Raw genomic sequence first — 13,736 nt, forward strand, 5'->3', positions numbered from 1 at the left:
AAAGCTACCACGGACCGGGAGGCTGCAGGCCTGAGCCTGCGGCAATCGCCTCGGGGACAACCCTCACCCGGGGAAAGGGGCGGATGAGCAAGGGCGTTTAGCCGGACCCGGATCCAGGCTGCCTGCATCCCTGCCTGCACGGGCAGCGAGCACCCTCGGGCACCGAAACGAAGCCCCGCTGCTGCCCGGGGCTCGATGCTGAGCAGAGCCCCGGTCCCACGTGCTCGCACCACTCGAGCCGGGAGGCTCTAACGGGCAACGGTGTGGTAGGACTCGGCGCAGGACTATATTTAGCCTCCCTTGACATTTACAGTATTTGTGCTAATTGTGTGCGGTGGCAGCCCGCGTCGGCTGGGGTTTGTGCTGCTCCTGTGCTTTCCTGCAGTCTCCTAGGAAACAGGTACCACGCTGCAATGCCGGATACCGCCCGGAATAACTGGGCTAAAACGAAACCCGCTAGAAAAAGCTCATCCTGACATTATCTGCTCCTCTGTTAGGTTTAACGAGGGATCTGAATTAACAGGTATCTTGGCAAAAAAAAAACCAACCCACAGCCACCCGCCGGCTCCCTGGCACGCAGCCCTGCTCCCCGGGACAGCGGGCAGCAGCCAGCCGCGACCGCAGACCCTGGCGCACCATGAAAACACGGACGGGCACCGCAACGCGGGCAGGAGCTCGCGCGGGAACCCGCCCCGACGCGGGGCTGCAGGCAGGGACGGGCAGCGGGGTGCTGCACCGGGGCAAGGCCGGCACTCGCCCAGGACCGCCGGCGGTCCAGCACCATCCCCGCCCCTGTGCTGAACGCCGGGGGTACGGCTCGCCGCGCCTCCCCGCAACAGGGCTACGTCCCCCGCCCCTACCCCTTCCTCTCCCCTGTCCTCCTCCTCCCCGGGCATCTTTACTCTCGTCCCCTTCCCACCCCAATCAGGCCCAGGGGTGTGAAGGAGAAGGACGCCCAGACGGATGCAGGAGGCTTTCAGTGAAACCGGAGCGCGGGGAGCCGAGGCGCAGCCGGTCGCTGTTCCCGGGCGATGCCGGTGCAGGCGGCACGGACGGACGGACACCCAGCTCCCCCACCCAGCACCGTGCCCACCTAGGGCTCGTGTCTCGCTGGGCGACAGCCTCAGAAACACCCTCGGAGCTTCCTCAGCCCATCGGGGCCCCGCAGAGGGAGAAGGGGGAGCCCGGGGACCCCGCGCTGCCCTGGGGCCACGCCAGAGCCCTCCTTCAGAAACAGCTCTTCCGTCTTTGGGGGGCAACTGGTTGTTCCTGCGACCCGGGAAGGTGCACCTCCTTTACGTCTGTCCAGGACCCTGTAGGTGCAGTATGTTTTTATTGCTGATCCTGCGGACAGGTTTTCTCCTCATGGAGCCTTCTCCGTGGCGGAACACGCCATCGTCCGCCTCCCACCCCTTCCCCGACGCGCCGCAGCCAGGCGGGCGAGAGCTCCGGGCAGCCGGGCTGGCAGCTCGCCTCTCGCTGTGGGACACGTCTGGAACTGCCGCAGCTCCACAGCCCTTCGCTTCTCGTCCCCTGTTCTTCTCCCTCCCACCCCCGAAGGCTTTTATTGGCAACAAGACATCTCCGATAGAAAATTCACCAGAAATTTTTGGTCTCTGAAACTGTGCGGGTAGTTACGCCTCTCTGCTTTATGCCCACCTCTCTTACAGCCCTTCCCTTGCAAACAGCATTAAAAAGAGCTCGTCAGATCGGCAAGTCTGGAAATCCTCCCCCTGAAACGCCGACTCAGGAATATCACCAGCCGTGCCAGGGCACTGCCAAGCACTCGCTCCCCAGCCCCGGTCTCCCGGCCGCAGGGACTCGAGGGGTGGGAAAACCCTTTTGGAGCCCCGGTGCCCCCGCGAGCTCCCAGTGCCGCGGGGACGAACGGCCCCAATGCCGCAGCGCGCGCATTCGCCGCCCCACGCTCCACCGACACCAACAGCCGGAGCCCGGCCGAGTCCCCGCGGGACCAGAACCACAGGGAGATGCCGCTGGGGCTCCCCCAGACCGGTCCCTGCCCGGCGGGAGGGGACGGGACGGGACGGGACGGTGAGCCCTGGACTGCCCTTCCCGGGCGCTGCGGGTCCCTCGGGGGCAGCGGGGACGATGCTTCTTCAGAGCCCTGCGCCCGCAGGCAGGACCAGGCGTCGTGCCGGGTCAGAGCAGCCTGATCTTACCCAGGGCCCCCTGGAAAAGCAGCGCCTCGCACGGCTTCGGGGCTCGTCGGATTTTAAAATAAGGGGTGGCAGAGCCCGCGGCAGGGAGCGGGACAGGGACCGGGGACAAGCGCCCACCCTGCCTCTCCCCCTGCTTCACCCATCAGGTCCATCGAGGCACCTCCCCGACACACCAGCACCAAAAGCATTTTGTCAGACGGCTTCTGGCCCATCTACTTTAAACCCAGAAACTCCTGAAGGTTTTGCAAATGGCAGTTTCAACACTGTCAGCAACGGAGGCAGATGATGTGGGGCCAAAAGCTTCCCACCGCGGCCGGGAACAGCTCTGGCAGCCGCGGCAGGGCTGCAGCCAGCACGGTCCGGTCCCGACCGCTGCTGCCCGTACAATTAAAAGCTAGTTCCTGCGAGCACGCGCGCCGCGGCTCCCCGTGTCGCTCTGATTTATCCCCACACAATACCCAGGAAGTGCAGCGCGCTTGAAAGGAGGAAATTATTTTATATTTGAATAATAAAACTCCCACCACCTTTTATCTCCGCCTAAATTACGATCCTTCTCTGTTATCGCAGTGACACATCAAACTCGACAGCCCGGGAGCATTTCCAGCGACGCTCGCCGCGTTGGGGCCGAGGCTCGGCGGCAGCACGGCCCCGGCCGGGCAGCGGGACAGACCCGGGGGCGGCCGCTCGCCGGCACCAGGCGGAGGATTCGGGAAACCCCAGGGGACGCAGCAGTTCTGCCTGAAACAACGGCACGGGAGCATTTCAGGTCACAAAGCGAAAGGTTAAAAACCCACCCGGGGCCAGCCGAAGCCCTGCGACTATTGCCCGGCTTCTCCCGGGCCCTGCCCGCTGCGGGGAAGGGCGGGTGCTGGACGCCACGGCGGGCAGTTACCGAAGCCGCGGCCGGGCAGAGGCCCCCCGGCTCGATGAGAAACAGCCTGTGATGCCAGAGACCCCCGGGCCTCCCCTCTCTCCCACCCTAGCTCAGGCTGACGGCAAGCCGAGCGCTCAGCACCGCTTGCCCCGCGGGGCTCGGAGGCCGCTCCGGCCCCGGAGCTCCTCACCGGGGGAAGACACGGCACATCCCCAGCAGCCGGAGGGAGCCGAATCCGTCCTGCAGACCCCGAACCGCCAAGGCTCACAAAGAGACGGCTGCAAGCGTTTTTCAGCAGAGGCAAACACCGTCTTTTGCTTCCGCCTCAGAAACTCCAGCGTCTCACAGTCATTCAGCTGGAGGCAGCCACCAGCACGGAGGATTTCAGCTCCGGCAGGCAGTTCGGCAAAGCCCCGTACCTGGACGCCGAGCGCTGTGGTGAGAGGGGCCGGGCAGCCGCAGCCGCAGCGGTGCCGCGGGAGAGGGCCGGGCAACGCCCGCACGGGCCGGGGCTGCTCCTCCAGGGACCCCCCAAAGACCCTGTCCAGCGGCTGCGCCTGGGGCGCGCTGGCCGGCGTGGGCCAGGGGCTCTGCTCGAGGGTGGCCCAGCCGGGAGGGACCTGGCCCGGCACCTGCCGTGGTGCGGGACCCCTGAGCCCGCTCCCGGGACTCCGCTCCCTCTGTCGCTTTTTCTGCAAAAAATCCCCAGCGCTGGCTTGGCTATTTTTACTGAGAGGAGAGTACAATAGCAAACTGCTGCTCGAGAGCTATTTCTGCTTCCAGAACCTCAACAAATGACTTTGAATTAATGAAGGAGACTACCCGAGTGATTAATGTGCAGGGACTATCTCCCCAGAAATGTCCTCCCACGTGTCTGATGTCCCCGGGCTGGCACGGTTAGCGCAGCGATGGCTCTGCCCTCCTGTCACGCCCGGTGCCGGAGAAGCAAAACCTCCTGCGTGTGCAGCCCCAGACACGGGTCCCCGCCGCCCCGGGACACGCGTCCCTGTGCACGGCAAGACACGGGTCCCCGGTGACCCCAAGGTGCAGGTCCCTGCGCACCCCAAGACGCGCTTTGCCCGCTCCCGTGCCTGTGTCCGCCCGCCGCCCGCTCCCACCCGCCGCGGCCGGGACGCTCAGGCTCCTCCATCTCCGCATCCTCGATAAAAGCCAAGGAGATGGTTACAGAGAGCGCGTTCGCCATTGTGCTTTGGGGGTTCCCACGCTGGGGTCTTGCTGGGACGCAGAGCCCCGTGTCCCACGGCCACGACCAGGTGCCGCGTGGTGTTTCTGCAGGGGCAGGCTCCCGCGGGGCTCCGCGTCCGCAGGGAGCCGGGCGGCTCGCTGGGCTCAGGGCACGCCATGCCAGCGGCTGCGCCCGCATCCCCCCGCATCCCCGCTGCGCCCGGCTGAGAGCTGCCCAGCCCTCCCGCACCCGCTCCCCGCGACGGAGCTGTACGCACCAGGGCTTCGGTTCCCCGACGCCCGGCTGGCCAGCGCCGTCCCGCTATGAGACCGTCCCGGTCCGCCACACCGGCACGGTGCCGTCACCTCCCCTACCACAGCCACCGGCGCACCAAGAGCTCCCACAGCCCAGGACACCGGGAGCAAAGGGCTGGTGCCGTGGGACCCTCGCACAGGCACCGACACCGTGGCACCGGGAACAAAACAGCAAATTTTCTGGTTTGTCGGAGCAAAGCCAGAGAAGGGCAAAGCAGATCCAGGCCTGGCATACGCCAACCTGCTGCTGCTGGTCCAGCTGAGCTCCTGAAGGGTTTTACTTTGCTTATTAAGTAACACGTAAATAAATTCAAATAAGCTTTAGAATGACGCATTATTTCCAAAATAGAAAATCAACGTATTCCAGAATTTTTTAAAATTTGGAGCAGGGCGTTTTCCAGCCAGAACGACTTGCCAGACCGCTCCGGATGTCGTGACCGACGCGGCCGGGCACTTTTCCTGCAGACCCACGCTGGTCACAGACAGCGCCTGGCTCTGCTGAAGGGGCCGGCGTGAGAGCGGGGGGACCAAGACGGAAACACCCCCAGCAACGCCGCCTGCGCAGAAGCGGTGACCATCACCCTCTCCCCCACGAAGCGGTTTTGTTGTGCCATCCCAGACGCCATCCCCGCCGTCCCTCTGCAGCGGGGACGCTCCCCGCCGCGCCGGGGACCCGCGCGCCCTCCATCCGCCCGTGGCAGATAGGCACGCGGCCGCCCGGTCGCGAAGCTGATGGTTATCGCAGCTGACGTAAAGGGCAAGGGAGGAGAATTTTCCTGCTGTGGATGGATGAGCCTAAAAATCCACAGCCAGCAATGGCAGCTTTTAACTTCCCTGACCTACATAGCGTCTGCGCCGGGAAGACAGGGCCCGGGCCTGGGACGGAGGAGCTGGGAGGCCAGGCAGCTCACTTGCTTGCTGACAATAAGAAAAAATCCCAGAAGCAGAAATGTGTGTCCTCTGCTTCAGGACGGACCGTACGGATGCTCACGCATGGCACCAGAGCTGGGCGGGCGTCGCTCTGCACAGTAATTAAGAAAGAAACCAGCACGTGCCAAAGCCCTAACCCTGGGTATATCGGACATTCAGACCCCTGCCAGACCTTACGTACGAATGGCGCCGCTGCTGTAACGACCCTGCGCCTTCGTATTCGCAAGAAATCTGCCAATTGTATACGTGCAGCCGAGAAAATGTATCGGAGGCTGCTGAGACCAGGCTGGGCGAAGGTTTCTTTCCTCTCTCCTCCTGCTCCTTTAACAGATTCCATTAATCTGTTGGGTGAGAATGTGTGAATAAAGGGGATGGACTGGCATCACATTTAGAACACAAAAAACCAGCAGATAATCTCCAAATTTATCAGGAGTTCAGGTTTAGGTTCATAAATTGTCATTTATCTTCAAAAATCAGATTGCATTTAGGTTTCTGTGCCTCTGGTACGAGTTACTGCCGCGTTCAGCTCATTGCAGAAAGCCTGGCTAAAAGTCCACGAGTTTAGGAAAAAAGTTTTAATTTGAAGTTTATAAAAATCCGACAGGACAACAGGCCGGCTGTCATGGCAAAGACCCACGTGAGCAAATCAAGCTGAATTAAGCTGTTGGGAAGAGCCAAAGAGCTTAAGCCAAGAGATCCCTTAATCAGAAGTGGTCCATACATTTAAAAAAAAAAAACATATTGAAAAAATGTCCTTTTAAACTTTTTAATACCATTTGCTTTTTCAGATTTTTTGTTTTGCAGGTGAAAATGCTCTCGGCCTTTTTGCTTTATCAGAAGCCAGCCTCTCCTGACTCCCGGTCTTTGGCAACCAAATATTCCAATACCTATTTTACTACTTCAGCTCGGAGTCTGGATGCACAAACCCACTTTTCCTCCACAATCCGCCACCGACAGCTTCTCCGACAGGATTCCCACCGCCCCAGAGGGGGCTGCGGCTCAAGCACCCAGCTGCCGACTTCGGAAGCTGGAGCTCAGGTACCCGAGACACCGACGCTAAGCTTAACTCCGGACCCGGAAAACCTCGGAGGGTGTTTAACGCCTGCGCTGGCCCGCGGGCCAGGCGATCGTTTACTGCCGAGCGCGCGATGGCCCGGCGCACCCGGAGGCCGCCCGCAGCCTGGGGGCCGCGCGGGGCCGCGCGCTTTGCGCTCGTGATGATGTGCAAAAGGCAGCTACGGACCGCGGTGGACCCCGGCCTTTTGGAAAACCATCGGTGAACATTAAAGAACCCCCCAGCCCCGACCACCAGGGGCGATGAGTACGCTTAACGTACGCACCTTGCTCGGTTCACAGGTACTGCAAACACCGGTTTGCCCAGTCGGTGCCACCAGCGGAGCGGCGCGGGCTGCAGCCGGCCCTCGGCAACGGCGACGAGCACAACCTCAGCCGCGGCTCCCGGTGCAACCTGCCCAGCATCCCCGGCAGCTCACGTCGTGTGTGCTGCCGGGGGAACAACTCATTCCGTGACTTTAGCTCCTTTGTTCACAGAACATCTGTAAGAAGGCCACGTTGTCCCAAAATTGCCTTATTTGGGTTTATGTGACAAATTTGGGGAATATTTTTTCATCCTATGACGAAGCCAGTTCCCGCAGAGGCAAGGTGTCCTGCGCTCAGACTCAGCTGTAATCGCTTCATCGCCATCAGTCACACAGATCACACTACATTATCCTGTCCTTTGAATAAGCATCCTGTGAATAATCAGAAAGACGGCAATCAGGCAGCAGCACGCTCAGGCTGATACCCCGAAGAAAAACCAGACTTTTCTAGAAGACGAGAAGCGCGTTACCCTCCCGTGCAAAGCATGTTTTGCACAGACTCGGCTGCGGCTGGACGCACGGCTAAGGCACGACTGCTGTGCGGCACGGGAATCGCTCGCTGTCTGCAGGCAGCCCTGTCGTACCAGCCGGCACACGCTGACTTTGCTTCGCTGCCTTCGTGCTGGGCCCCGGCGGGCGGGCAGCCGCCCCGCACCCTGCGCGGGAGCATCCTCGCCCCACCGCCCCGCAGCCCCAGCGCGGAGCAGAGGTGCCCAGGCTGCGGGGCAGCCCTGCCCGGGGTGTCCACGGGCGCCCCGCTCGCCCCGGCGAGAAGCTGCTCTGTCCCCTCCTGCCATCGGCACCGGAGCTGCACGCCGCTCTGAGCCCTTTCCTGCCCGCCTCAAGTCGGGACCACGTTCAAAGCTGCTTGTGGGTCCTCTGCTGCTGCTCGCGCTCATCTAGAGCGCGGCCCGTGGTCGGCACCACTTAGCAGAGGTGCCCAGGAGGGGAACCCATCATCCGTGACTCCCCCGGCCGCTGGCGGAAAAAGCCAGGGGGTCTTGGGGGGCACAGGCCGCTCGTCGTTGCCACAGGGACTGGGACGGCAGCACCCAGCAAAGGCACCTGCATCTAACGCCGGAGGAGAAGGTCTGGGCAAATGCCCGGCAGCTCTGGAAGGGCCATCGCCACCCTCGTCTGCAGAGGGACCAGCAGCGGGCGCCTGCCCGGCCCCACCCGCAGGGCGAGCCCCTGTTTGTCTCTGGCTCACCCACCCCGGCCCTTTCTGAGGGTACCGGGAGCTCTGCCCGGGTGAAGAGCCCGGGCAGGGACCGGCGCGGCTGGGTGCCGCGGCCCGCGCTGCTGCCCCCTCGGAGAGCCGCCCCAGCTCTCCTGGCACCAGGGACGGCGCTGGCAGCGGGGCCTGGGGCTCGGCTCCGAGGGAGCCAGAGCTGCCGAGCTGGCTGGGGCTGCCGCAGGCACCCCATGAGGGCGGGCGTCCCTGAGGCACCCGAGCATCCCCCAGCCCTGCTTCCCTCCAGCTCTTCCAGTGTCTCAGGGACGGGTGCCACCGGACAGGGTGCCCTCGGTGACTGCGCTTCGTCTCTGCTACTCGTCGCGCTGCCGGTGCTGAGAAGAGACGTGGCTTTCTCGTGCCCTCCTTAGCTGTGCAGGGAAACGAGCAGGACCAGGGCTGGGCACGCTCCAGGGAGATGGAAGACAAACTCCTTCCCTGACGTGCCGGTGGGAATTGTTTCCACAAGCCTTCTCCCGTCCCGCTGGGAGACCACAGCCACGCACACCCACCCCTGACCGCTCGTCCTCAGCTCTGCACCACGGTACGAAATGCTTCCTTGAGTCTCCCCTGCCCCCTGATAGCACGGACGAGAAATGTGGCACCCGTCCCTGGCAAACGCTTCAGAGGCGGGGAAGAAAATCTCCAGCTATAGGCTGCGTGCTCACAAGAGCAGCCCAGGCTTTGTGGGAAGGACAGACTCATAGCTCCAGAGAGCTTCTGAGTTTCAAGTCAAGGGTTTCGCACAGTGCTACCTCTTGACTCAGCATCGTGTTGGCTCTCGTCCGAGGCACAGAGGGCTGCTGGTTAAGAATAACTCATGGCATCAGGGTACGGGGCAAACCCAGCCGGGATTCCCGCTGCCCGACTCATGCGTGACGGAGAGTCCTCACCCCACGCCGGGGCCTTCCCGGTCCTGAGCACGCGGCCGCGAGGCTGGGGCGGATCAGCTCCGGACCTCTGTGCCCGCTCAGCTCCTCCGCTGGGATCTCGCTTTGGCTGCGCCCCACCACGTGCGGTCCCACCCGGGGCACCCCGCACCCTGCCCGCCCTCCCCTGCACGCAGCACGGACCCGGGGGGTCTCTCACGGCCCCTTCCACCAAGAGGCAGGAGACGTGACCACGTGAAAGCACATCCCAGCATCCTCACCCTCGGGGCGGCCGGGAACGGCAGGTCCCGGCGGACGGCACGGCCCAGACGCCACGGCAGAACGAAAGGGAGGGTTCAGCCCCCGCCCCGGCACCTCTGGGCGCGTGCCCACCGTGCCGCCGAGCAGCCCAACCGCCCGGACCGAGCGGGGCAGCGCCGGCGGACCCGGCAGACCCTTCCTCCGGGCCACAGCCCGAAGCCCACCCAACGATAAAATATCCTCCAAATCAAACTGGTTTGAAGAAAATTTCATTTGCGGAAAAATGTAACAAAAACAGAAAAGAAAGTTTCCAGAGGTGTCCAAATCCCCTCTTTGGTGTCTCAGTTTTTCAGATAACTTTGCTTCTTTATTCTCACATGCACACACTAAAAATACACTGCCTTCCCAGCAAAAAAGTGCCCCACCAAAGCGAAACACGCGAACTTTAAAAAAGAGGGGGTTTTGCAAGACCCGCCTTTTAAAATTTCTCCTTTGTGGAGAATTTGGAACCTTTCAGGCTTTACTCCAGTGAAGAAGGAATCTAAACCTGAAACTCCTCTGCTGCAGGGAATACTGTCCTCATAGCTCCTGTTGAAGCTGCCCGGATAGATAAATACCCTCAGAAAACAATTAGCGGTGATCACGGGCAATGCTAGAAATTTCCTCGTCACCTTCCTTTCAAAGGAAGATCGGCGATGCTGAGCACCGCTCGGTACCGGGTGAGCTGGAAGAAAACGCTGGATCTGGTTTGCAGAACTCGGACACCCTCCTCTCGGAGACCCGCCGGCTTGGCGTGCCATTTGCTCGCTTTCACCCTCCTGCACAGACCGTGCTGCAGATCTGTCCCATAAATATTCTGCTGCTTATCTCATCTGGTATGCCACTAATTAGTTTGCAAAGCGGTGGGCATTCAAGTGCTTGAGCACTTTCATTTAAATTTGTCCTAATGAATTATACAAAATCATGAGCCAGACGCTAAACCTTGGTGAATCGGTGCAGATCAGCGGCCTGGTAAATATTTGGTGTGGCAGGATCTCACTGCGCCGTGACAGCAGCCCCTCATTTACGCTGAGGATAAACCTTCCAGGTGCGTTCTGAAACGGAAAGGGGCTGTGACATCCTCCCCTTGATGTTTACCTGGTGGAAAATCTCTGCTGCACAAACACGAGGAGTCAGAACCCGGCGAGCGAGCTCGATTTAAACCTGCCTAGCAAGCTCGATTGAAGCCGAACCAGGAACGCGCAGCAACATCTATTACGCTGCTACCGAAAGGGACACGGCTGACAAAACAGGACAGCAGCATGACCCCCCTGCAGCCACAGAGCCTTCCTCGCTGCTACAGCCGACCCTGCGGTACACCGGAGGCTGCTCCGATGCAAGGGCCGGGACTGCGAGGAAGCACCGTCGTTGCAAAAAAGACGCTATTTTGATCTGAACAGGGAAATATTCCCGTGATCCCTGCCGGGAGTGAGGAGACGTGCCACGGAGCGCTGGTGCTGCACTGCCTCGCTCTTGTGGCAGGGCTTTTTGGAGCGCCGAGTGTGCCATGATTAGCCAGAGGCAATTAAGGGGCTTATCGCCTTCCAGCTGGCCCCTTGCCTCAGGCGGGTGCCCACGGGGCCTGTCCTGCAGTCTGCCGGCAGCACTCACCGCCACCTCCCCGGCAGCGTGCTTAGGCAGAAATTATGCAAGACCTGCAGAGCTGGACCCAAAACGCATGGTGCCTCCTGCAAGCACCCAGCCCAGGCTGCCAGCGCCGGGAAAACCACCCCCGCTCCTCCTTGCGAGGGGCTTCCCGGTGCCCTCTGCGACACGGGCACCCAACTGGGCGTGCGGCTGCTCTCCACGCACAGCGGTCGAGGGGCGAATTCAACCGCAACGGGCTCCTCTCCGCGCCCATGAGACTGGAGGTGATTTTGGAAGCTATGGCAGCGATGGACTGGGATTTGCACCCCCAGGCTGGCAGCCAGCCTTTAACCCCCCCTCACCCGGCACCAACCCCTTCCCTGCCCGGCTGCTCCGACGCACCCCGAGCCCCAGCAAACGACACCAGACGAACAAGGCAGAGGTTGCCAGCACCGCACGCCGCGCTGCTGGGTGCCACCCTGCCCACCTGGGAAAGGCGCAGCCAGGGGAGACAAACCCACCCGCGGGCCCATCGGGGGCTGCCGTCCCTGCGGCCGGGTCCCCGGGCACCGCCGCCGAGCCAGGGGGGACCCGGATTCTCCCAGGGCCTCGCAACGGCTTTGCCGTTTCCGCGCTGTTCCACCCGCAGACATTAGCATCTGGCGAGGAGCGCTGCAGCCCAGCGCCAGCCCTGCGTGTGGCGTGGGGGGCCCACGGCTCCGCTTCTCCCCACCGCCCGGGGCGGGGCTGCGTGGCGCTCCCGGCCGGGTCCGTGGCAGGGGCGCGAACCGCGGGTGCGGGGAGCGGGAGCGGGGTGAGCCCCCGGCGACAGCAAGGCCCTGCGCCGCCCCCCCCCCCCCGCGCTGAGCACCGCGCACCCACCGCCCAGGCCGCCCGCGCCGCGGGGCAGGGTGCGGGTTTGCCCCCCCGGCACCCTGGCAGACCCCGGGGGGGGCACACGGGGGCTGCGTCAGGCTGGGAGCTCTCGCAGCCGAATGGCCGAGCCGCAGCGTGGACGGAGCGACCCCACGGGAGCGGGAGCCCCGGAAGCCGCGGGCCGCTCCACGCCCCGCCGGGGCCGCTGCCCCGAACCCTCGGCCGGGGCGCGGGGGCCGGGCCGGCGGGGCCGCGCCGCGGACACGCGTGGGGCGCGGGGCTCCGCTGCGCAAAGCGCGGCCCGCGGCCGCCGGGGGGCGCCCCGCGCCGCCGCCCCGCCGCCCCTTACCGGCGGCTAATTAGCCGCGATGGGGGGGGGGGGGGGGGGGCGTGGGGGGGCCGGGCAGAGCCCACGGCCCCGGAGTGAACTCGCCCGCTGCCCCGTCCCCGCGACCCCGGGGAGCATCCCCCCTCCCCCGGCACGGGCCAGCCCCGTCCCCCGCCCCGGTCACGCGTGGGGCAGGTCGCGGGCGGCGGCGGGAGCCCCGGGGAACGGGGCCGCGCGCGCGCGGGGCGGGGAGCGCGGGGCCGGGACCCCCGCGGGGGCGGCCCCGGGCGCCGTCCCCGCTCCGAGGGCGGCCGGGGCGCCGGCCCCGGGCCCCCGGGGCGCCCACCTGCTTCTCCAGGGAGTCCTTGGCCGAGAGGGAGGGCTTGGGGGAGGGCGCCCGGTCGCAGACGCAGCCCTCGAGCAGGTAGAGCCCCGAGGGCCGGGAGCTGGAGTCGGTCTCGAAGTAGAAGAGCATGTTCTGCAGCAGCGCGAACCACTTGGTGTGCCATTTTGTGTTGTCGGAGCTCCGCTTGCTCAGGTAGCCCTTCCTGGCGCCGTCCTTCTTCGCCAGCAGCCCCAGGTAGGTGACGTGCCCGTCATTGAGCCGCATCCCCTTCTGCATCTTGGCGGGCACCGCCAGCTCCTCACATGGTCCCCGCCGGGCGGCCGGCGGGCGGGTCCCTGGCGAGCAGCCGCAGCCCCCGCGCCCGCATCAGCGGCGCCCGCTGCCCCCGGAGAGCCGGCGGCCGCCGCGGCGGCTCATGCCGCGGCCGAGCCCCGCCGCCCTGCCCGCGCAGCCGCTCGCCTCCCGCGGCGCCGGCGGCGGCGGCTCTGCCGGGGGAGCGCCGCGTCCCGGAGCCGCGTCTCCCGCAGACGGGCGGGTCATGTGATGCCGGAGCCGCCGGCGGCACCGGGAGCCCGTCAGCGCCGGCCCGAGCCGCGCCGCGCCGCGCGGGGCTGGCCCTGCCCTGCCGCCGCTGCGGGGGCGGCCGCGCCGCGCTCCCCCGGGCCGCCCCCGGGCCGCGGGACGCCGGGAGAGCCCCCCCCGCCGCCGCCGCCGCCGCCGCCGCCGCCGCGCCGACCCGGGCACGCGGGACCCCCGGGCACACGGGACCCCCGGGCCGGCACGGACCCTGCGCGCAGCAGGAGCCCCCGGCCACGGACACCCCCGGGCACGTGGGACCCCCAGGAGCCCCCGGCCAAGGGCACCCCCGCGCACGTGGGACCCCCAGGAGCTCCCGGCCCCAGACACCCCCGGGCACGTGGGACCCCCAGGAGCCCCCGGCCACAGACACCCCCGGGCACATGGGACCCCCAGGAGCCCCCGGCCAAGGGCACCCCCGCGCACGTGGGACCCCCAGGAGCTCCCGGCCCCAGACACCCCCGCGCACGTGGGACCCTCAGGAGCTCCCGGCCAAGGGCACCTCCGGGCACGTGGGACCCCCAGGAGCCCCCGGCCCAGGGCACCCCCGCACACGTGGGACCCCCAGGAGCCCCCGGCCACAGACACCCCCAGGCACGTGGGACCCCCAGGAGCCCCTGGCCCCAGACACCCCCGGGCACGTGGGACCCCCAGGAGCTCCCGGCCCAGGGCACCCCCGCGCACGTGGGACCCTCAGGAGCCCCCGGCCAAGGGCACCCCCGGGCACGTGGGACCCCCAGGAGCCCCCGGCCAAGGG

General features: G+C 65.2%; 1 protein-coding gene across 2 annotated transcripts in view; it reads right to left on the reverse strand.

Moving 5' to 3' along the window:
* The window catches only part of RASGRF1 (Ras protein specific guanine nucleotide releasing factor 1), a 43,098-nt gene extending 30,178 nt beyond the window's left edge, over positions 1 to 12,920 (reverse strand). For both annotated transcript variants that reach the window (XM_075506499.1, XM_075506498.1), the window contains exon 1: positions 12,404 to 12,920. In XM_075506499.1, coding sequence (XP_075362614.1) covers positions 12,404 to 12,679 — 276 coding nt within the window. In that variant the 5' untranslated portion in view covers positions 12,680 to 12,920. The remainder of the gene's footprint in view (positions 1 to 12,403) is intronic.
* Positions 12,921 to 13,736: the final 816 nt, after the last annotated feature.

This window comes from Mycteria americana, chromosome 6 (genome assembly GCF_035582795.1).
Source record: "Mycteria americana isolate JAX WOST 10 ecotype Jacksonville Zoo and Gardens chromosome 6, USCA_MyAme_1.0, whole genome shotgun sequence".
Lineage (NCBI taxonomy): Eukaryota > Metazoa > Chordata > Aves > Ciconiiformes > Ciconiidae > Mycteria > Mycteria americana.